The 24,488-nt window shown below is 35.7% G+C and overlaps 2 protein-coding genes and 1 long non-coding RNA gene across 7 annotated transcripts; all 3 read right to left on the reverse strand.

Moving 5' to 3' along the window:
• Window positions 1-4,551: 4,551 nt before the first annotated feature.
• Window positions 4,552-5,973, reverse strand: LOC113707843 (uncharacterized). The gene is made up of 4 exons (XM_027230183.2): window positions 5,421-5,973; window positions 5,088-5,255; window positions 4,841-4,950; window positions 4,552-4,738 (listed from the first exon to the last, which is right to left on the reverse strand). Exons 1-3 carry the CDS (start codon window positions 5,788-5,790, stop codon window positions 4,859-4,861), a joined length of 630 nt encoding a protein of 209 aa, XP_027085984.2. The 5' UTR covers window positions 5,791-5,973; the 3' UTR covers window positions 4,552-4,738; window positions 4,841-4,858.
• Window positions 5,974-7,960: 1,987 nt separating this feature from the next.
• LOC113708956 (scarecrow-like protein 13) lies at window positions 7,961-12,347 on the reverse strand. 5 transcript variants are annotated; one of them, XM_027231700.2, is made up of 3 exons: window positions 12,201-12,347; window positions 11,568-11,676; window positions 7,961-9,848 (listed from the first exon to the last, which is right to left on the reverse strand). In XM_027231700.2, exon 3 carries the CDS (start codon window positions 9,846-9,848, stop codon window positions 8,214-8,216), a length of 1,635 nt encoding a protein of 544 aa, XP_027087501.1. In that variant the 5' UTR covers window positions 11,568-11,676; window positions 12,201-12,347; the 3' UTR covers window positions 7,961-8,213. The 5 variants fall into 5 exon arrangements, 4 of the variants coding, with proteins under 4 accessions (XP_027087501.1, XP_027087503.1, XP_027087500.1 ...); XM_027231702.2 differs by having other exon boundaries at window positions 11,568-11,652; window positions 12,201-12,341; XM_027231699.2 differs by having other exon boundaries at window positions 7,961-9,917; window positions 11,568-11,652; window positions 12,201-12,341.
• A 10,733-nt stretch (window positions 12,348-23,080) lies between these two features.
• On the reverse strand, window positions 23,081-24,151 carry LOC140014053 (uncharacterized). Its single transcript, XR_011820935.1, has 2 exons — window positions 23,874-24,151; window positions 23,081-23,719 (listed from the first exon to the last, which is right to left on the reverse strand). It is a non-coding gene; the product is annotated as an uncharacterized lncRNA (long non-coding RNA).
• Between the last annotated feature and the right edge of the window lie 337 nt (window positions 24,152-24,488).

Raw genomic sequence — 24,488 nt, forward strand, 5'->3', positions numbered from 1 at the left:
GTAAACTACTATTCTAAATATGCTGGGAAAGCCCAATCATTAACCATCAGATCAATAGCAATTTAAGCTGTCCTCCAGCTGCCCTATTTGCTTGATGCTCAAATATGTTCCAAGTTTGGACCAGGGAATCCTGGGTACACGCTATAGCCTTTTATCTGTGCATTCGCCTTCGATCAGAATCGTGTAATATGCATACACGGATCACAAATATTGCACGAGACATGATGGTTTTTTCACTCATGGTGGCAAGCTAGTGAAATTCTGCATTATCAACCGTTTATATATATATATATATATATATATATATATATATATATAATATAAGGAGATAAATTCGGTTGAAATGGTATATGGTGTTAGGATGTGTGCATGACCTTATTTCTGATGTAAACAGCTTATAAATTAGCTTCAAAAGATTATAGGCTGAATTATCCCCCTATGCTTGGGGTGCTTGTTGCCCTTTGCTCTTTGAATTTCTTTTTGTTTTCAATCAGTACTTTTCCACTATGATTGACGGTCAAAGGTTGCAGTTGTATTTCCATCCAAAACGATGATATATTGAGCATGGGAGTTCAGAAAATGGTGGAGGAAGGCTCCTGTGCAGTTTGGGTTCAAGACAAAATGGACTTGTTAGTTGCACCTTTTTTTCTGTGGAGTTGCATATCTGTTTTCGTTCCTTTTTTTTTTCTTCCCTCCAAATCATCACCACTTCCTTCCAAATACCATCCCAGCACCTAAAAATAAACTAATAAAAGGAAAGAAAACGGATTTACGTACGAAGAGACCTCATCAATACGAAAGGCTTCTAATGTAGAATGAATGACGTTTATCTGAGTACAACTTCCACGCAACACCAGCCTTCCAGATGCCATCCTAAAAATGGACCAAGAACGATAGATGGTGTTTATCCCAATGCAGCTGCTGCGCTTCATGCAAGTGCAAAGTGCGTGGGCTTCATATCTTCCCAGCGGCTAACAAGGAGTTTAGGAAAAAATACACTGTGGTCGAAGAGCATTAATGATTGCTTGGAAGTTGGAAGGAACCTTTGGCATGAACGTAAAACCCACAGAAACAAAAATGAGTTGGAGGATTCCACGAGCCCATAACCTTTAGCAACCAAGCTTTGGGAAAGAGTTGCGTTCGCGAGTGCTAAAGCCATCTGAATCATATAGTTCCCGCACTTATGTTCAGCAAGCTGTAACACTACTGTTGGTGACTGTTACCGGCTGTAATCTCCTCCAAAACAAGTGAAAGTGAAAGTGAAAGTGAAAGACCTGCTTGGGGGGGATTGTCAGCACCTTTGCCTGATGTAAAGTAAGTTCCATACTTGTACAGAAATACGGGCATGATCATTGATTCTGGTTTTGTTCCAATTAAACACGGGTAAGCTAGAATAATCCCGCAAATTTACATTTCACTAGAAAGAGTTTAGGCATATACTACTCAAAAAAAAAAAATCAAATGAAAGGCGATTTGCGCGGTCTGCAATTAGATTAAGAAGGCCGTATCCATTCCAGTCCCAATCAGCTTGTCAATCGCGGCTCTTAATTGCCAATTTAACTGTTGGAAATAAGCAGGCAGGCATGCAGTTAGCATAGAGTAGGATATTTAATAGGAAGTGAATTTCTTAGTACAGTGAGTGGTAAAAGTTTCTAATCTTGGCTTGCAAAACGAAACATTCAAGAAGGATTGCTTCTCTCTTACTGCTTCTATGACAATTTCACTGAGGCATCCATTTGGGACCTTTCAATTAACTTCTGAAGAAATGGTTGGCCGTGAGGGTCGCTCATGACCAACCATTTAAGACAGGAGCAGACCTTCATCATTGTGTCTCTCATCTGATAATAATAGTATCCTTATTCAGTTAGCCTAATCCATTTCTCTGAAGTCAGATCCATTTCTCTGAAGTTCTGGCCTACCTTCCAAAGGATTCTAATTAAAATGCCCCAAGCAATAAATACTTCATGTGCTTTGCAAGCATGAGCACAACAAATGGGGCTTATAAATATTTGTAACATAAAAGGTAAAAATGTAACATCAATTTCTAAAAGGGCGTTCATATTAATTATGTAGAGGCATATTGTATATTTATCCCAGTTCCATCCTCTTCCTGTTCTCCAACAAACTCACTTTCCAATCAAAGTGTAAATTAAAGCCATCGAACTGTGACTCTTAAAAAAAAGGAAAAAGATATGACTAAGATGCCAAAGACTTTAACATAAGTATCAATATTTTGAACAATATGCCAATATTCACATCTTTGCTTATGGGTTTCCTTTTTTTTTTTTTTTTTTTTCCCTGTCTAATACAAATAAATTGTAATAATAGAGTTAAAATGAGTTAATTAATTTGTGGACTTTGATATGAGCATCAACATACATCATTGCTTACCTTTTTTTTTTTCTTTTTGGCTAAGAAAAATAAATTGTTATAGTATATGAATAGGCTTTATTTTTTCTTTTGAGTTGGGCAGTCTGAACTCTCATAATAAAACTTCAATCTTGCATAGATGTTTGCATATTCTACCATTATGTATGTGAATTGGATTTGCTAATTATGCATGAAATGATTCAATATGAAATCAGATGCATGTTTTTTTTTAAATTGAATAGATGTGAAGTCTTTGTACATGACTCTTTGCATTCTTTGTAGTGTTGTTTTTGTTAATAATGTGACACCATATTTAATTAATTCTTTATTCCTACTCACTCTTGTAAATTGAAAACTTGTTTGAAGAGATAGTTGCAAATTCCATTTCTCGTTTTCTTTATTTTTTGGTTTTTACTTCATTTATATTTTAGTCTTTTTGGCAGGCCCCTTAAAAAAGTACAAAGGACACCGCTATGTCTATACAAAGTGAACCTTGAGATGGATTGCAAGGTAATCAAAGGGTTTTATATTATTACTTTTAATAATTTATACTTGACGTTCTATTTTGTAACTGTTAGGATAACTTTTTTAATCCTCCCAAGTCCCACCCTTTCCTATATCTATCCCACCCTCAACCGCTAGGCGCACGATTTGAACTCGAGAAAGACTTAAGAGCCCTTATCTGGCCATTGTTGGGGTGGGAGGTCAAGGGTTCAACCCTTGCCTCCCATCAAAAAGTGCCACTTAATGTGGCTTTGCTTAAGATCCATGTGGGTGCTGTGCACCCGTATGGTCCGATGGTGGTTTAGTTCCCGTCGGTTTCTCGTGACCTTGTTGGATCACCTCCTAGATTAGGACTAGGACTAGGAGTAGGTGTAGATGTAGATGATGACAAGTAACAAAAAAAAAAAAAAAAGACAATAAATATCATTATTGGACTAATAACCATCATTATTTATCATGTCATAATTTAAATTTAATGTTACATTTCTTTAACTGTTACCACAATTTTGGTGAAAATCAATCATGTTGTTCGATTCCAAGACCCTACAGCTTTCTGACCTGAAGATGGTTTGGGATCTCCATCTACCGGAAAAACTACCAACACTAAGATTTAGGCAAGGTAAACTGCCCAGTAATTAATGGTGCGAGTGTTAGCCGGAATCTGCCACTGGTTGTTTATTGGCTGATTCATGAGGGAAAAAAAAAAATTGAATCTCCTCTGCTAGCTAGTATGTGTTGGGATCGGCTTAAATCCTCCATGATGGGCGATGAAGATTTTCCTATATTTAATCAAAGCAAACACCTTGTATCCGATGCCAAACATCCTAGCCATTGTGCACGGTTACCTAGAATCTGGCACATGTAAAAAGTACGATGAAAATGTTTTTCTAATCTCTGCTCTTCCAACATTTAACATCCCTAGCCTAAACAAGATTGCTCGAATTGATTATTAAAAAAAAGGGACAAACTGTTATCAAGAAAGGATAAAACCAAATAGTAATTGTTATGTATTAATTATGACTTGTAGATCTTTTTTCATTTCGTCATTTGTGCACTGCTGGTTAAGCACTCAAATTTAGAACAAGAAGGCACAAATCTATACTGTATAGCAGGCAGGGTCCCTTGGTTTAAGTCTTGTGGACAATGTTAAAATCTAGTAATGAAAATGTCTGGAGAAGCCAAAAGAAAATTTCACAAGCTCGTTTTTACAAGTTGGATCCCCAGTGGCCACAAGACTTTGCACTGTCACTACTTAATTCTACCGTAGCATCTTCTCTTGAAATTAATTAGGAAGACGGGGGTTTGACTAACCATCACTTCTCTCTTTGCTTGCCCCAGAGGTTCTAACATACAACAACACCATCACTAAAATGAACAATCTGAATAGACTGTTGGCAAGGGAGAGGGCAACAGCAGATGAATTAACAAAACTTGGAAATATTACAGTCCAGAAAAGAAAAGTCCCTGTGTCATATATCCTATGTCATCGTTCTGCATGCCATGTAACTCAGAAACGCAAAAAAACAGTTACATAAATGTACAAGCATCGAATTCAACCAAACAAATCTCTGATTTTGAGGTTTGATTGCAGAAAGTAACCAAGTATGAGCAAAATGGAGGCACATCCCGAAGTTTATTGTGTGAGTTGTCAATATGACAGGACTCCTTTGATATCCAAGAAGGATGCCTCATCAGTGATTACATCAGTTTTTGCTGAGACAAGTCTAAGCTAAAAGTTGCATGCACGGTAATTTTAAAATCTAATATTCCCTTTAGATGGAATCCTTTGAATAATGCCCATTCCAAAATGTAATAATACCTGCTGTCATCTCATCAATCTCCATTTCTATGACATTGTCTTGTCCTGGGAAGAAATTTCAATACAGTGAGTGAGTCAGCAAAAATATTGCAAAAAAGTTTTGGGAAATTGTGTCAGTGCAACAGAAAATCTATTTAACAACAATACCTTGCGGTCTGCATAAAATTAGTTTTGCTGAAGAGTTTTTCCCACATTGGAATGTAGAGCTCGTGCAAGATGTTTAACATGAATCAACCGTATCTTTCTTCCAGTAACGCCTGGACGACAAACATAAACTAGTCCATAAACCGTGAAAAACACGTTCAGGCCTTGATCTTTGTACATTAAACTATACTTATCCTGACATGGAATGGCAGGTCAAAAAAATGCTAAAAAAGTTTGATTCTGCACTTACAATGTGGATTTACTATTTCCTCGTTTATCACAGCTGCTCCAATTTGTCGACTGTCTCCGTCTGTACCGGTTTTATCTACAGGAGAATTCAGTCTTCGCGCGAGTTGTTTTATTCGGTTGAAGCGCAGAATTCTTGGATACTTGTGTGATTCATGTAGAGTTGTTTCGCCTATTGGATTCACAAGCAAGTAGCATAACTATGTGATGCGCCAATACAGAAAGATACAGAGAATAAACATTTATCATATGCCGATATACTACTAACAGTCTGCTTTTTACCCCTTTAACTTGTCATACATGTATGTTTAGACGCAATAAGTAACAGAACATTTACCATCAAACTTGATGACAGAAGCATGCTTTTCATATGCTCCACCAAATCCATCTTCAAATGTTCCACAATTAGATTGGACAGTAAATTCTGGAAGGGAAACCAGGGCAAGATTATCATTTTGCACGTCCGATTCAACTTCACTACTCGCATTGCTCAAGTTAACATGTGTTTGCTGAAAGCCCAATTGAGCGTTGGCTGCTCTTTGTCTTCGCAACTGATAGTTTCTACGCCGTCTAGCCAAGTGTCTCTCCCTCTCTTCAAGACTCATAGACTGCCTCCTTTGTCTGTCTCGCATTCGGCGACGTTCCCTCTCTCGTTCTTTTTGTCTAGCACGCCAGTCTGCATACTCTTGTGACTCGTCAGTCGCCATTAATTTGAACGGCTTCTTGAAGGTCAACTCATCCAAAAGTTCACCTTAACGTTCTTACAATATCCTGCAACTATCCCTCCATCAGCTCATCACGTTTTTGATAATCTGCAAGTATAAACTTACTGCTTTCGGTAGCAAATATTGTAGATGAGGTTTCCCAATTCTATAATGTTTGTAATGCTCCATACAAAAAGATATCATAATCTGTCATGAAATATTCAAGACGGTCAGGCCTCACCTGCAAAACTAAAAGGAACTTTTCTGTTCCCTCAGAGCTTTAAAGGCATTGTGCGGAATAATACTGAAAAAATACAATAGTTCAATATACGAAATAATTTGGACAAGAATATCAATTTTTCTTGAATTTGATGTATCAGGCTGATCTGTAGAAAAGAACAAAAAACAGCCCGACTGACATTGGCGAGTAGAAACGCACACTCAGGCACTATTTTTAGTCCTGCACTATCATCCACGCCCACTCATAAACAACACACACAGTCACACAATCTTTTGCCTGAAAAAAAAAAAACCCCCTTTAAAAAAAAATTGCTTTTCAGGGTAGGAAGAATACACTGGCACATGTATATCTACTTGAATTTCATTACACACCATATGTATAGCTTTGCACCAATTTTCAGCCTTATTCCTTGGAAGCTATAATTACAATTGAAACAACTTATACAAAGAATCACATTGGTAAAATCAGAAAACAGGCAAAAGCCAGAGAAAACCAAAAGTTCATCTTCATTTTCGAGCCAGAAAATTTCATGAATTTTGGGGGAAAAGCCATATCAGCTTTGCTGGCGGCCCTCAAATATATAAACAGATATGCCAAACCCGCGCGTGGATACTAGACTAGATATGCAGGTTAGGCCGCGACATTTTACTGAATATGGATAACCTTCATTAGCCATCTTCTAAAATTTGGAAGATATGAATTAAAAAAAAAAAAGAAAAACAAGAAGAAAAAGGCAAAAATGAATAAACGCGCCAATGTGTGACATACCTAATAGAGGGTTGGTACGAGGTTTCACAGGGAGACAAATCAGCGAGCGGTGTCAGACTGGAATGAAATGATGCTGATGGCTGATATGACTATCCTAAGTATGGTTTTTTCTTGGAACGGACCCTTCACCTTGACCTTGGGGGCATTATTAATCTCTGGTGGCAGAGAAGCCAGAATGTCAGATTGATCCAGTGACGCAACTGTCCCGGTGCTGCCCCAAGCTCAATTTTCTAATTGGCCACGCTGCTCGTATTTGGGAAAAGGGGGTTCATTTGAACAAACAGACCATTAGTTCTTGTTTGGCACCTCGCACTATCATGGAGCAAATTCGAGGGGATTTACCAAATATGGTATCTTATTAATTCATGTCATCATTTCTGTCGTTTTTCTTGGGACTCGGAAGCAATTTAGCCGTCTGGTTTCAGGGAAGGTCAAACAGAATAAGCGCAGGTGACACCGGTGCTCTTTTTGACTTAAAATGGTTCATCATATTTCCTCCATTTCGTGCCATAAAATTTAATGGAATCCCCAAAGATGAATTTTTTCATGTTCCGTCCTAAATAAATTTTATGTCCCCGGATGGCGTGGCAGTGGCAACTGACAAAACTCATAAAACTTGTCTATGATTGAAATTTTTGTTTTTAAGGAAAAAAATTTGATAATTGGAAACGTTTTCATGATATTCCCATTTGGGTTGCTATCTTTTGAAATTTTTGAAGAAAAATGTATTATAGCAATTTGATATATATTAGATAAAAAAATGATTGAAAAATGTGTTCATAGAAAATGTGAAAAATCCTTTTCTAAAAAACTACAATCCAAACAACCCCTGTGAACGTGAATATGAGTTTGTATTAGACTTAGATTCAAACTTCTATTTCAATATCAGAATAACTCCTGAGATTCAGGTATTGAAGAAGCAAATCTTGGGCCCGGGCGGGGAGGGGGGGGGGGGAAGTGATTGGATTTTCTCATACATGAGAGACTTTTTCAAAATCCATGGCAACATGTGACGAACAAGATAAAATTGGGCCTAATCCTCGGTAATTCACAAACTGCCAAAGTCTGCAAAAAGGGGAAAAAAAAGAAGAAAAGAAATGGCTAACAGAGATTATGCCTGGTCAAACAACCTAACTATTAGGACTAACGCACGCCCGAAGCAGGTAAAAGAAACACTAACGTCTCTTCCTTTACCAAGAAGTGCAGGTTCTGAGCTCACAATTTCAAGTTTTAATCCCTATGCTGGCTAGTTTACATGTACAAAGTAGTCGTCGACTCTCAAGAGGAAGGTCCTAAAGAAATATAGCTAGTCTTAGCTAGAGAATAAGTACAAGTGACAGCAACAATGGCAGTACAAAGTGGCACGAATTGATAGGCAAAATTTTTATACATTTCACGCAGCAATTGCTGGTGAGATCTATCTCCAAGCGGAACAAGTTGCGAGGGCTCTGTTCTTCCATCCAAGATAGAGTGCACCATCCCTGTCAACAAGCCTGTAATTGGGGCTGTACTCCTTCAACATGTCCCTGATGGCATTGCCTACTGAGAAACTCAAAGGGCAAGGCACAAATCCCGCCATCGTAAGTCTCAACCTCCACTTACCAAAAAGTTCGTGCCTTTCTACCCGGTCAGCTCCTTCACATGCTACAATGTTGACAATGTCCCTTGCAATGCAATGCTCCTCCGCGCTTATCCGCTGTTTATCATTCCTCGGTCGGGTAGCATCTATCGACTCAAACATAGCTGTGTAGTACTCCAGCGTTTCACAGAACCGAGGATAGAATGGGGCTGTATTCGTGTTTGACTCCTGCTCAACAAGAGTGACTACCTTGGGTGACAAGCTCTTTATTAGTCTCAGTAAGCGGTCTCGATGATTCATTGTGTTTACGCTCTCGTCAGGCATGTGGTGCAGCATGTAAGGAAAATTAACAGCCAGAGCTTCTCCATGTCGAACCTTAAGATTTTCCAGCTCTACCTCACATCCTGAGATAGCCGCACCATGGAATTCAAATGGCACCCCACAAGATGCCGCAACGTTGGCTAACCTCTGACCCACAACATCAAGTCCTCCGCCTCGGGCATGAACAGACTGGGAGTCATCAACACCTGTCACACGAATGTATGGAGGTCCACCAGGACGATGTGCAAGCGCCTGAATAAACGAAACCCACTGGCTTCCCTGAGCAAGACAAAAATCAATGACGTGTATTCTGTTTTCATGTTCCATAGCTTCACCAATCACAACATTGGCAGACATGTAGGCAAACTTGAAGTATGGGCAGATTTGATAGAGAAAATGCATATATGACATTAATTCTGGACCTGTTGGTTCTTTGCATTTCAGTTTTTTGTATATTATGCTTCCTGAGGACAACAACCGTGCTCTAAGCCCTTCCATCATATATGCACTTAATCGCTGAATAGGATCCCCAGAGATTGAAACCCTCTGTTCTAACTCATTCATCAAACCTTGTGCAGTGGAAATCTCAGCATTTGATACTGCTTCAGCACAGGCAAGAAGTAATTGTTTCAAGTCCATGGTATGGGCCATTTGCACCACTCGGTTCCCCCTTGTTGAGAAAACAGGTTGACCCACTACATTGTTGACGGAGCAAGAGCTGCTGTCATCAATTTCAGACTCTTCCATTAATTTGATCTCCAACTCTCTCAGCACATTCCTCAATTCATTGCTATCATCAACACCAGAGGACCCACTTAATGGTGAACCATAAGTATTATCAGAAGAGTGATGGACATCTGACATATAGGACTGCGAACATTGTGGTGAGAAAGGACTTCTATTAGATGAGATGCTCACAGTAGAAGGTGAATCGCTGTTAACATAATCAGTCATTGGTAAGGATTCCAAGGTGGCAAATTGTTCGTTGCAAGCTTGAAATGACACCTGGGCCCCTTGGCTGCTATTATCAGCACAGACATTGCTGTTCAATACCTGGAAAGGGGACAAGTTATATGACTCGATCTGCTGAAAGGGTTGATGGTACAACATGTGGATGGCTTCTGAAGTCTGAGAAGCCTGTGATGCTTGCATCTGAGAGTAAGTGAATGAATTGGCTCAGCTATGACAAGTCAGGGTAGGGTAATCACAGGCAAAGGTAACCTATTGAAAAAGAAAAGCGACCAATTTGTCAAACAACTTGCTCAACAAAAGTCACAATCAAGACTTGGCAAGCAAAGTAAACAGCAAGCTATTAAATCTTAGTAAATATAAGATGCAACATATGATGCAAATAACAAATCAAATGTTCCCTCCAGTCTCCTGAATAACCTCATCTGTCATTCTAACTCAGCATTCGTTTCATCCTAACCACAGGAAAGGGAATACATATGTCTCTCTTACAAGGAGATAAAATGTCTGCTGGGATAATCCACCTTCAGCTTGCAAGAAACAACAGTAAGAACTTCAGCCTCATAAGGCTCATAACTCTCATAGAAAGTATTTCCACAATAAACTGAAAGCTAATAAGACCACTTAGCATAAGCCCCATAAAGCGCAGACAATACTGTAACCAGTTTTACCAACCTGTTTTTTTGGTTTTAAACAAGGACTTGTTCCTTTATCAGATTTGACTTTTCTACCATTTGAAGATGAAAATATAAATGCAAGGTACATTACAAATGCCCCTTGTCTAATCATCTGAAGAAACAAAAGAGGGCCTTTTTGTTTATCTGCGGTGACATTTGCGGCTGTTCTGCTATATCAGAGAAAGAGATGAAAGGACAAATAAAGAGTTTGACAATCCAGCTGATACTACCATGCCCATTAGAGATGTCTTATGATTGCCGCTCTTGCAGGTAACATGAATTTCCCATTATCTTCTCAAAGGCACACCATAAGATAACAAGTTTAAAGGGGAACATACAATTCACCCAACTCCAACTAAGCTCAGACTCCTAAAGAAATTCAATTTGAAAAAATGCTTCTAGCTCAACCTTAACTTCGAAAGGTGAAGTAGTCAAGCCTCTGATTCTGGAATCTTTCCACTATGCACCTTATTAGGCAACCCGATATGTTTGATGTAGAAGCATCACATCCCAAAGTGGAATATGTGGTTGACTTATCTACTGGCGCAAGAAATATAGGATTCTATGACAAACGACCAAACAAGGATAATTACTACTTCAAATTTGAGAAACAATTCCCTATAACAAGAGTAGCATTACCACCAAACCGAGATAAAAATCACTCTTAGGACATCTTGAAAAATTTTTGTGAACTATCAAACTAAGATACGCAGAACTGATCACAGGCTCTGAAGCAGGGGAAATTCAAATAGTATTTGACAAGCTCATTAAACTTGAGATCATTGAATATGTTAGCAATAAGGTCAAAGAACTAGAAATCCGCAAACAGCCAGCAATTGAGTGGCTCGGAGTTCAATCATTCTAGATGCCTTATAATTTCTCTTTGCCATTAGAAATTCCCAAGGCCTTCTTTATTAAGATGCTTTGATGAAAATGAGTAGGAATCTTCCAAAAAAGTAGGCATATGACGTCCAAAAGTTCTCCTTTCACCTTTTCCTCAAAAAGCTGAGACTCCTCACCAACCAACCGATTTCCATTCCATCCTGTTAACCTTCCAGTCAGCCCTCAATAATCCTAATTTGGATTACTACCGATCTAACCACAAAAGAATAGTATTTTCCAGGAAGTAATAAGAAAAAGGAAACAAGTAATCCATTTTGATAGTAAAAATAACATACAAGCGGAAAATTGGAAACCAAAAATTCATGAAAGGAAAATAAAGTACCTTTAGGACATGCAATTAACCAATTTACAGAGAAGAAACCCCGCAAGAACCAACAACCCTTTCGCTTTGTACTCTTCGGAGCATTCTAAGATAGAAATCAAGACCAAACCTGTGAGAAATCCCATAAATTCAGTCCGAATTCAAAAGTTGGAAGAAGATAATTTTGACATAAAAGAAATGAGAAAAAGATTCAGGAACGAAAGCAAGGAAGGAAATAGGGCAAGATGGATCCAAAGTCAAACACAGAACTCTATTTTACCAGCAAAAAATCAGAGGCCGTGCTTGGTAATAACAAGAAGGAGAAGAATTTTATAGCCTTTATAGAAACAAAATGAAGAACCAAGACTTCACAGTGGTTAGGTCTTCATTCACTGACTAATACGAGCAAGTAGAAAAGACAAATCAACAGAAGCAAACAAAACCCAAAACCAAAAACACCAAAAAAAGAAGGAAAAAAATCCACATCTTTAGACTGAATTTCCTGAGATCAATCATCAACCCAGATAACGAATAAGACTAATGCTTAAGCTCTCAATAAAGTCAAACGCATGCAAAGAATAAGCAAAAGGATCCCTTTTGGATATGATATGATGCAAGAAGGAGCAATCACAAATGAAAGAAACCATTCTGTACCTTTGAGAGGCTTCAAGTTGTACGGGTCTTGTGATATGTATCTAAGATTGATGAAAGGCCAATGGTTTACGCTTCTGTTTTCCTTTTGGCCTTTTATTTTTGTGGGGGTTGTTTGTTTCAAGAAGCAATCGAAAGAGAGCGACCCCTTGACGTTGGACTTCGATGCAGCTAGAAGAAAGAAACAAAGAATCAGGGAGGTGTTGATGCAGTATACATGACGCTGCAGCAGAGTGGAGGTGGGCTTTGTACTTAGTAGTTAGTAGTGGTAGGAAGGCGAGAGGAAATGCTAGAATTAGTAATCATCAAGTACCAGATACCGGTCATTTATTGGCTAACCGCACAGCGCAAACGTGTAGACCGGACCGAAACTAGAATTTTTTCAGTTTATAGATTAATAACTACGAAAGCACGAGGTTTTTTTTTTCCAATCTTTTCAAAATATATGTATACATATTTCCAAAATTCAATCCCAAAAAATTTTGCCCACAGTGATGCTTTTTTGAGTTTATTTTCAAAATAATCCTATTTTGAAAAAATATAACTATATTGATCTCTTTTTTGAGTTTATTTTCAAAATAATCTTGTTTTGAAAAAATATACAATTTTATCTCACATACATCACATCATAAAAAGTGCTTTTATTTCAAATAATATTTTAAATAATACTCTATCCAAACTCCGTTTTCTCTCTTCCCTTTGGATTTCTTTCCAATTTTCCTCCTCATCTTGCTGCTTTTATTTAGTAGAGTTGAAGATCTTGTTCTTGTATACATAGTCTTGAGATAACCAAAGGTTATTCTCCGTTCTTTTTTCGATTGATCATGCATGTATTCGAAGTATTTAATTGAATTGAGTAATTCTCAAATCCAGGTCAAACTCTAGTACTCAAGCGCTACTACTGGTATATTAGTACTTGTAGTGTTAGTATAATAAACTCCAGCAAATCTGGGTGCTATTTATTTGGTTGGGTTCCATCCAGGCCAAATTGCACACTGCCACAATTTCCAGCCCCAACTTCCAAGACTTCTAAGCAGCAGTAGTGGCGGTAAAAAGTAGCAGTAAAACAGTACGGGAATTGGGCAGGTACAGAGGAGACCGACTTTTTATTTTTAAAAGCTCCTCTGCAGGTGCGCGTTACGATATGGAATATTCGATATTCAACGTGGGAGTGAGTGACTGAGTATGTATGATTAGGCATTCCGGTGCGGAACAAGGGAAATGGTGGTAGTTTCTAAAATTTTTTTTTTTAAAAAAAAACCCCTGGCGCTGCTATTGAGCTCTAGTACCACTGAGGCTGCAAATGAGGCGAATCGAATCGAATTTTGGGCTAATTCAATCGAGTCTCGACTAAATTTTATCAAGTTCGAACTCGAGCTCAGCGAGCCAGTAATTTAAAACTCGACCTCGAAAAAAATAAAAAATAATTATTTTATTTTTTAAAAAATAAATAAAATAATATTTTTTTCTTAATAAATAATAAAATATTAAGAATATATATGTAATTTTACTATTAAAATAAAAAAATAAAAAATATATATATACATAAAATAAAAATATATATATGCTGAAAATAAAAAAATAAAAAAAATATTATATATATATATATATATATATATATATATATATACTCGAGCTCGCGAGCCGGCTCACGAGCTAACGAGCATAATATTTTGTGCTCGAGTTCGAGCTCGACCAATCGCAAGCGGCTCGATTCGTTTGCAACCCCAGGTACCACTCACTTTTTTTTTTTTCTTTTTTATCAATCACCCCGCTTATTTAAAACAACTACTAATTCACTGATCCAACTGAATCGTCATTTATGTACATGTACTATTAATCTACATGGAAGGTGCATATTCAACTGGATCATAAAAAATTCGAGATATTAAATCACCATCGCATAAATACATGCACATTATTTGATCTAAGAGAAAGTCATGCTGAGTAGTTGAAAAAGAGACACGAGTTGAACCTTGACTTTCGACCCATTCGTATGCTGCATTTGGTTTTGACATTTTTATGATTTATAGTGGGCCAAAAAAATGTCTTTTCTAATGCAAGCATTGAATTTTTTATCACAGTATCATCATGTTTATTACCTAATTTGTCCGTGTTTCAAGTTCTGTACTTTTTGTCGTGTGTGCGCATTTCATGATTAAGTATTACAGATAAGACCATACATATGCCAGGTACCGAATTAATCTTCTAATTTTATGCAACAAAGTGCTGGGTGCTTGGAATAGAATCGTAGTATAAGAGGTATCAAAATGTTTAAGGAGGAAAGTTTTACATTTGAAGACAGTTATATCTGTGGATAATTACTAACTTAAAGAAAATCTCAACATGTATTCAAGTTATTTACTTAAAAAGGTTTCACAAATAATGGTACGATTCAACAAAATGGGTCAGTTGTTTTAGTTTTCTTCAAAAATAGTTCAAACTTCATTTTAGAATTCCAGTATTAATGAATATATTATTATTTGTTTCTCATACACTAGACCAGATACAACACCAGCCATATTAAGAAAATGTCAAATACTTTCAATAACCTGTGTCACATACTAACTTGGCCCCGTTTAACAAGTGGATTTTTTTGGTGTTTGTCTAAAATTTTACTGTAGAAATTATAGATAAAATTTTTGAAGTACATAAATTTTTGGATATTTTGAAATGTATAGTTTAAAAATTTTGAGAAGTTTTTTTGAGATTATTGTAGCCAAAGTTATTAAAAAACTTGTAACAGACAAACTTGATCAAAAACTTGCTTGCAAAACCAGGCCTTGATTTCATTAAAGATTTTGTTGACGAGACTATATACTTTAAGCTTCTCTTTTCTCCAAGTTTGATTCTTTGTTATTGTAGCTGAATGACAAGTTTCACATCTACACAGAAACTGATTTTAAAAGGTAAAATTATGACTGAAAAAGAGGCAAAAGAGTATTAAAATGGTCTTACGGCTTATTGAGATTACATTTGGTGATTTTGTTTTCATCAAATCAATAATTTTTGTTATGAAATGAATTAGACTTTACTGATCCAGAAAAGCTGTACACGGATACTATAATGACTAAAACGTGCTTACCAGACTGTTTTTGACAAAGTGATTAATTGTTAAGAATGAAGTGCTACTAGCTGCACTCCAAAATATGCAGCTGAGACCTTATGACAAAAGATTTTATTTGACCAGAAAAATTCATCCACTTCTCCCCCAAACAAAAAAAAAAAAATTCAGACAGGTAAGCTGGCTGGCCAAGAAAATCTGTGCTGACTCCCCGGATTTTCCATGAAACCGTGGGCGCCATCCGTACGTGAAGGCGGCAGGAAGGATCAAATGGCAAACTTGTAAATACGTTCAGAGAAAGGGAGTAGATGTTGAAGACCGCGTGTCGACTGGATTGGACGTTGACTCATTGGTTAAATTGGCACATTGCTCGCCGCTCATCTCATCTCCTTCGTCGTTCCATCCACGAAACGTATATTTTTTTTTTTTTTATGGATAATTTCAGAAACCTATCTTGAGATTTTTTATATTTGCACCTAGTTCCTTTGAGGTTTCAAAAATTATATATATCTCCCATAAAATTATCATTTTCGTAACAAAAACTATTCAATGGTCAAAATTTTAAAGTGCCATCTTAAAATTGTGAAGTTCATTTTATTTTTCTCATAAAATTCTTTTTAAAAAAGTGGAAACATGCACAACATCACAAACTCACTTTCTAACCATCATATCTATTATTCTAAACCTTTCATATTTTCACATCCCAAATCGATACCACTATTTCCATGACCACTATCACCTTCGGTTCCTCAATTCTAAAGCCTCAATCTAAAAAAAAAAAAAAAAAAAATTCAACACCGTTAAACTCAAGAAAATTTTACCAATTGCATTAATATAACACCATATCTCTCAAATATTGGAGTACTGAAACTAGACTAGTCTTTCTTAAACTTTTGGCTTGCATTTTCTTTTATTCATCCCCAGGCTCTCTAAGTCAAACTAAAATTAATTTGTAATATGTTAAAAATTGTGTTTAGGACATAATTGGTTATTCCATAAGTGAATCCTATTTTTGCTTTCATTGAATGTCTAATTGTGTGAAATACATTCTTAAGCATAAGATTAGGAGCAGATTGTGTAATTGCATGAAAAAAATATTAATATGTTAAGGTTATTATGGTCATTTTATAGGGTCAAGGAAGGTTAGGATAATATTAAAAATTTCAAGAATATTAGGTGAAATTATCAAAAAACTCGAGGAAGGTTTTTAAAATTAACCCTATTTTTTAAGTAGGGTTTTGAATTCGAATCTTATAAACAGAGAAAATAACGTTCACGGAGCTAAAAGCCATCCAACAATGCTCGACTGCAAATTAGTCAGGCCAAATACAATCACCAAATATTATGAGTTTATGCCAAAAAACATGAATTAATACATTGTATACACTATTATTGTTGAATGCATGCTAATTAATTTAAACTTAAATTTGATGCTCAAATTTTATATATTTGTCATGCATCTAGTCATAATAATATATACACTACATATATATATATATATATATATATATATAGATTAATACTACATATCTTATGCTATCCATGTCTCATCCACAAGTTTGGTAAGCAGTACGTACTATTGCGTACTCTTAGCATTCTAAACAACCTCTAGTTTGTTTCTATCCTTTTAACATTTATGCACTGTTGAGTCTACTTCGCGGTCGCTGCCTCCCCTTTGCTTACCTTTCATTATCGAAACTCTTTGTTGTGTTACATTTTGATAGGATTAATTGCAGTTATAAACTAACTTTTTTGTTATTTTCATACTATTATTGTTTAAACCCAAAATTTGATAGGTGAAGCCTTTTCTGAGCAATGCCTACGCAATCATCAAGCAGGCATGCCAAGTTGTCAACCGAATGTAATCTAGACCGTACCCATGATATTGTTTACAATTTGAGTCCAAGTTTTAAATTAAACCTTTCACTTTATCTCGATTTTATCCACACCCATGATGATAGTTTCACAAAATTTGCGTCTAAATTTTAAGAACAAATCTTACGTGGATCCAAATCTTATAAGAAAGTCATGGATTTAGACAAAAGCAACATCGACCACACTTACTAATAAAACTAGTGCCAAAAAAAACAAGAGGTAGAATAAACGTTAAATATTGGTATTTGATTTTAGAATTTCTCTTTTTTAATTTGTAGTTTTCAATCGCTCAATCATAGTTATACTCCTTGAGTAACTATAGGCAAACAGATTCATCTGAAATTGTGTAAAATTTCACTGACTTTACCTATTTATTTGTTAAATAGATGCAAGTAACTAATAAATAGGTAACTCTTGTTCAACGTTGCCTGGCTGCCTGCCATGCCACATCATTGCAGACATTAGACCATTGCGATCGCTATCGTTTGTTTGATCCTCCTGCAACCAAAAAAAAAAAAAAAAAAAAAAAAAAATTGAAAAGAAAAAATCTCCTGCAAGTTTTGGTAGAAAATGGAAGATCCCACTATTTTTAATCTCGTTTTTTGGCTGGAAACCAAAAAACTTTCGCGAAGCCCCAAGACTTTTAATCTATTCATGTACTCCCGCAATGATAACGTCTTATGAATTCTGATTAACTTAATGCCTGCGTCCATCATTTTACACCCTCAAATCTTCTTCTCTAGTATCTACGCATAATCATTATCCGACTGAGATGGTGGATTTTATGTCAAAACCTAGCAAGTATCTTAGGCGCATGCCACGAGGCTACTGAATGTAAATTTTTAATGCATAAATTCATATCTTATGATGGTAGGAAGACATTGATCTTGTATTCGATGTTACATTCTTCTTCTTCCTTCTCCTTTTTTTTTATTTTTTTTTATTTTGCCTTTCTTCGGTTCTTCTAATAATGCCCTACACATAAAATGATTTCAATTTTTGTCAAATGCAATGTCAGAAATTAAATTTATCAAAATTTCACGGACACATGAAAGTAATGTTGATGTTCTAAGTATTGTCATTTTAGGATGGACAAGAAATTGACTTAAAGAACGCTCTAAAAAATTATCAATACTAAGAATTCATAGGTCCTCCAGTCAAATGCCTCTAAAGGAACACATCAACTTGAAAAGCACTGCCCCTGCTGGCACCTTCCTCAAGAAATTCAAAGCTCAGAAAACTACTCCCTGAATGGGCCTAGTAGCTAAATGGTGTACATATATATATATATGCATGCACGAGTAGTGCACATAAATTTCATAGTCAGTAGTGTTTGTTGAAAGGCCCGAAGATGATAACATGGGGATGAGGAACATAAAAGGCAATTAGGAATGAAGAGGAAAGCAGAATCTTTCATGTCTCCTTTTGCTTTTGATGTCCGTAATAAAGAAGGGCGGTAGTGCCCCATATCCTTATCTTAAACCGTCCTCTGCATGACGTCCTAATGAAATGAAACGCCAACAGCAACATTCGTTCAAAGACCAAAAAAAGAAAAACTACTTGTAGTTAATCAAGCATATTTAAATTGTACATACTCCTCCATAAGGAGTTCTTTAATTATAAAGGTCCGTCATATTGGATGATTTAAAATATATTCATACAGGTGGTTCTTCGTAGGATTTTGTCATATGCACATGAGGTGCATTTAGCCAGTTCGTGTAATAGAAGGCGCAACACTAATAAAGTATGTGAGTGTGTGTGTGTGTGTGTTAAATCCTTAAATTAGTAATTTTAATTTAATTTGCAAACTGATAATACTTGTTAAGTTTGATGCTAAAAATTAACTGGCGACGCAAACAAGAAGTGATAGGAAGGCTATTTGTATTGCTAATTTAATAATCGATACTGTTAATTCAGTGATCCCCGGGGAAAAAAATAAAATTAATAAAAAAAGACTTTGAATAATTAGTTATTTGCCTTTAGTATGAATTTGCCATTTTCAGAAGAAATCGTGAGTACCATCGATTCTTGTACAAGTCAGTTCTACTTCTAGAAGCCAAAACCCATGTCATATTTCTTCACGGATTCATCTAGTTTCCAGTCTATATATTTCGAAAAACGTTTCATGTTTGTAGAACAGATGTATGTAGGGTCGACAGGCACCCAATACATGACACTTGGCGCAATATTATTGGTGGCATTGGATTGACATAGAAAACATGTCACCGAGAATCTCAAGTGCCCGATGACCTGCTAATTCCACACCACATAGCTATCGATTCCAATTACTATATGAAAAAAAAAAAGAAAGTCCTTCGTTATCAGCATTATTATATATATACTAGAGGTACTTGAACTGTGCAAAGCACAGTTTGGGCCCCCTAGAAATTTAGTCGAATGCGGACAAGGGGCAGGGACCTGAACAGTCAACGGCCAAATTTTGGCCAAAAAAATGTGCGGTCCAGATACAAGTTGTATATCAATTTTCACAACGTGTGTGGGGCCCGTAAATTTTTGTACTAAAGTTACACGCTGTGCAAACAAAGTTACGCCGTGTGCAATCAAAGTTACGCGCTGTGTAAAATGACCAAAATGCCCACTGTCCGTCGAATGCATAGCATCAAATTATTTTAACACATGATGAATGAATAGAAATATAGGAGAAAATTTGAGCATTAAAGCAATTAAATTTGACAAATATTATTTGAACTCTCATTTTTGTTAATCATACTTTCGTTATTATTTTTATCGTATAGTTTTTGTTTATTGTAGGAACACAATTAACACAATATGGAGTATAAATAAAATTTCTCTCAAAATTTGTTGTGAAGAAAAATTCCATCTATGAAGTCAACCTCTCTATTTATTGTGATTTGAATAAATATTTTTGAACCACTATGATGATGATACCCAAAAAGGAGAGAAACTTAATACACTATAAGTGCATTGGTGTATTAATAGTAGTATAGTTTTAGTTAAAACTAAATCAAAAGCAGTCGTAATACTTTTAGTACTTTAATAATGAGAAAATGTTTAGAAAGCTACTAAAACATAGCACAATCTTCAACATCAATATAACTTACTATAAACTTTCATATTTTTCTTTCTTTTGATAGAAGAATCCAGTTCATCTATTTAAATTCTGTTTAAAGGTGACAACATTATCTTGCAGTTCCTGGATATAAATAGCAAAGTTAGATAAAAATATGAATTGCCATGTTTCCTGGTCTACATATACAAATTAGAATTGAACTATTTTTTTATTGCAAAAACATCTTCCTAATCAAAATTGAAATTTCTAACAATTTTTTGTCAAGTCACACTCTAGGCCGAAAGCCTCAATTGTGACTTCCACCATCGACTGCAATTCTTGTATACCAACCCAATGCATACTACAACACTTGAGTAATTAAAAAACAAAAAAATTAGCTTTAGTTTAAATATATACAAAATATTATTGGATCCTTCAATTAAATTTAATAGGCCATAAAGTAATTGCAAAAAGAAAGAAATGGAGAAAAACGGAGGTACAAGAATGTCTAACTAGATTTATCTTAGTGAAAACGTCACATGATATATCTTTATTCTAAATAAATACACAAAATTGTAGATAATTACAAAATGTAACCAAAAAACAAAGAAAAGGAAACAAAATGTGAAGTAAGAAATCAAATCGTAGGAGAAGAAAATAAAAGAATGAATTTTTGTTCTATTATTCATAGAAAATGATCATTGGTATAAAATGAATTCTAAATTTTTTTTACATATTTTAAATTTTACCTTTTATCCACGAAGAACTACCAAATAAAACATCATCCTATAAATTTACCAAACAAATGCTAGTTGGCTATAACATTATGATAAAAAATAGAGCAAACATGCGAGATTAGAGATGAAAAAAAAAGAAAGAAAAGAAAATGTAAAATGGGATAAAAAATAATAAAGAATTCTTTTTGCTAAGTAGTTATCAACTTGACAAAAAAAAAAAAAAAAGAACATGGCAACAATTTTAGTTAGATTAGTTTTAAAAAAATAAAAAATAAAAAAGGTAATGGATGACAGTAGTTACTGCAAGAAGAAAAAGAAGAGATGGAGTTGATTTTCTCAAGGAGAAAAAATATTTTAATCCTTTAGCCCAATTGAATCAAAAAAGGGAAGGAAAAATTCTGGTAAAATAATCAAAGTCCACTTGTCAAAGATATATACAATACATGTGTCAAAAAAATGGTTGGCTACAGTAACTTGACTTTTTTTTTATATACAAGGTAGATATATATATATATATATATATGCGTGGTAGGCTGGAAGACTGTTGGAAATCCACGAATTTATCCCAACCAAAGAGTTAATGCTGTGACAACCATACCTTGGCGGCGAATTGATGCACCATTTGCGCCGATATAATTTCTGGCCTGGGCCAAGTAAGTTTTTGTTTTTTTTAGGGATAATTTCAGAAACCTCCCCTGAGGTTTCTGACAATTTCACTGACCTCCCCTGAGGTTTCCACAATTACACTAACCTCCCTTGAGGTTTCTGATTTTGTAACAAAATCAGCCCATGACCACAAAAGTAAACATAAAAAAGTGTTTTCAGGAAAGAGAGGAAATTTTGTTCCCATAAATGCCCTTAAGGCAGGTGTACAAGTTATATTAGTGAATTAATGAAAACTAATAAAAATCAGAAATAAATAAGAAAAAGTGAAGGGATGGGTATGGGAATCATAAAATTTTACTTATGGATATAAACAATTGGGTAACGCAACCGACCCAATTAACCCATCTACCACCACTCAGGTCATTTCACAAATACATTCATCAGACAAAGCTTTCCTCTTGTCACAAAAATTCAAAGCAATGTGGTACATGTTCACAAGCAAGCAGGTTAAAATCCCGCCTGCATAATAACGTTGAAACCCGCAAGCGGGATTCTGTGTTTTTTCTATTTCAAGGTTAGCTCGCATGCGGGTTAATGTTATATTTGAGCGCGAGAAGAAAAAATTGGTAATTAGGCTCTTTGGGCATTATAAGTAAATATTTAAATTAATGGCAGTTTTATTACACCAATATTATTGTATTATCATTATTATGATTATTGTATTATTCCTTATGCAAATATAACATTTAATTATTTAAATTTGATTTTATTTTTACAATTTATAAAATTTTTATCACTTATATAATATTTTTAAAACCCTAATACATCTAAATTTGATTTTATTTTTCAAATTTATAAGATTTTTATTTTAAAAAATGGGATACGGATAAGATATCCGGTTGGTTCGATTTGCATAGGTGCATATGAGAATATCCGAATACTCTTTAAACCCGCATGCGGGTTTAAGGAGATTATGGCAACTCTCTGACACACTAGTTACCCGTCCAACTTGTGTGTATTAAAATATATTTAAATATTATATTTCATATTTTTGTTATTTAGAGTTTAACAAAACATTAATATTAGGTAGATTTGAGGGATATGCATAATTTTGCATATTTGTAGGAATATTAGAAAATGGAAAATTTGGGTAAATTCCCAAATTTTGGAGGTAAGGTGTAATCCAAGAACTAAAACAGTCATTTATAAAACCTTAACAGTAATAAGGTGCAAACCAAAACTGCAATCCAAGAGTAATATCATTACAAATTTCATAACCATACATTAAATAAATAGAAATGCAATCCAATACTATCCAAAACACCATCTGCCTTATCATATTTTAGTCCTATAATAACACAAAATGTCTTGGGTATAATAGTAATTTTGCATTATATGATGTCAGCAATTGGGTCCCAAGTTCTGCCAGGGGAGGTCAGTGTAATTGTGGAAACCTCAGGGGAGGTCAGTGAAATTGTCAGAAACCTCCCCTGAGGTTTCTGAAATTATCCCTTTTTTTTATCGACGAAGAAGAAACGAATTTATGAATTATTTATAGGTTGTCAATCGATAAGATGAAATCGCGTTAGGTGCGATATTCCGCGTTTGGGTTTTGAAAGTTGTAGTGAGAACAAACGTTGATGGGTGCAACCAAAAGCAGATCTAGACACAAATTTGCTTTGTGGAAAAGCATATTTACTGATAACGCACATCTCACAGGACTGATCATCATGCAGCCGGAATATTCCTCCTGTTCTTTTTTATCTTTGGGGTGTAAAGTAAACTGTAAAGCTCTCTCTCTCTCTCTCTCTCTGACTGGCGGCTGCGACGGGCCTCGACGAGTCATTGAATTGAATTCTTCACCTTTACAGACGCGGCTCTTCTCTGACGTTATCTTCTCCGTCTACATCTACAAGAAGCCTCTTGAACACCCCCTACCATTTGACCCCACAACCCATTGTACTGTAATTGATCCGGGTCCCTTTTTACTTTTGTTAGACAGCTACGTGCCCAAAACTCAGTGCGTAACTCGCTTTCATGTCCATTAACGCAGTACGAAGCTTCGACGGAAAGCGAATAAAGAAAGAAGAAGACTCAAACAGTAGTCATCCCATTCCCACCACCACCACCAAGACGGCAAGAAGCTCCCTCCCCTCCCCTCTTCTACGATCTATCCACCGCCAGTTTCCAGCAAAGCAGGTCCTAGACTCTGTCACCAATCGATCAAAGGAATAAAGAGGGCAATCAATACAATACAAAAAGGGAGAAGGAATAGAATCAAGAAAAGAAGATCATGAGTAGTATTACTCTACTATTTGTGCTCTTGATAATCGACAGAATTACCCAAAGTCCTAAATCCTTACGTTTTCACGTGTGAATCCACATAACAAATCTGCACGACTTTTCAAGCCACCAAAAAAAAAGAAAAGAAAAGTCTGCACAGCCTTTTGCTAAAGATATGTTACAGACAGCGCCTCGAAGCCCGTGAAATTGAAACGCTACCACTGCTAGTTTTAAATTAGTTGGATTGGACTTGTGCTGAAGAAATTAAACGAGAAGCAGCAAATGCAGTGCGTCATCGTCATGGTTCCAAGGGAGCATCATCTTCCTTTCGTCACATCGGCTTCCGTTTATTATACTCCCTCCGTCCCACTTTGATAGTCCTGTATTCCTTTTTCATCTGTCCCAAATTATAGTTCACTTTCTAATTGAAAAATGTAGTTGTATTTTAATTTTTCTAAAATACCCTTATTCAATGTAAGTAGTTGTTACTATAAACCTACCCCATTTAATGAGAGTTGATTCTTTTTTTTATCATCAATTCAAGTTCCCATAAAGTTGTACCATATTTAATATGAGGGTATTTTAAGAAAATAGCAATCTAAATTTACTTTTCCAACAAAGTTAACTACTTTTTCTTAAACTGTGTGAAAAAAGAAACAGGACTATCAAAGTGGGACGGAGGGAGTATAAATATA

The sequence above is a fragment of the Coffea arabica genome, chromosome 9c (genome assembly GCF_036785885.1).
Source record: "Coffea arabica cultivar ET-39 chromosome 9c, Coffea Arabica ET-39 HiFi, whole genome shotgun sequence".
Taxonomy (NCBI): Eukaryota; Viridiplantae; Streptophyta; class Magnoliopsida; order Gentianales; family Rubiaceae; genus Coffea; species Coffea arabica.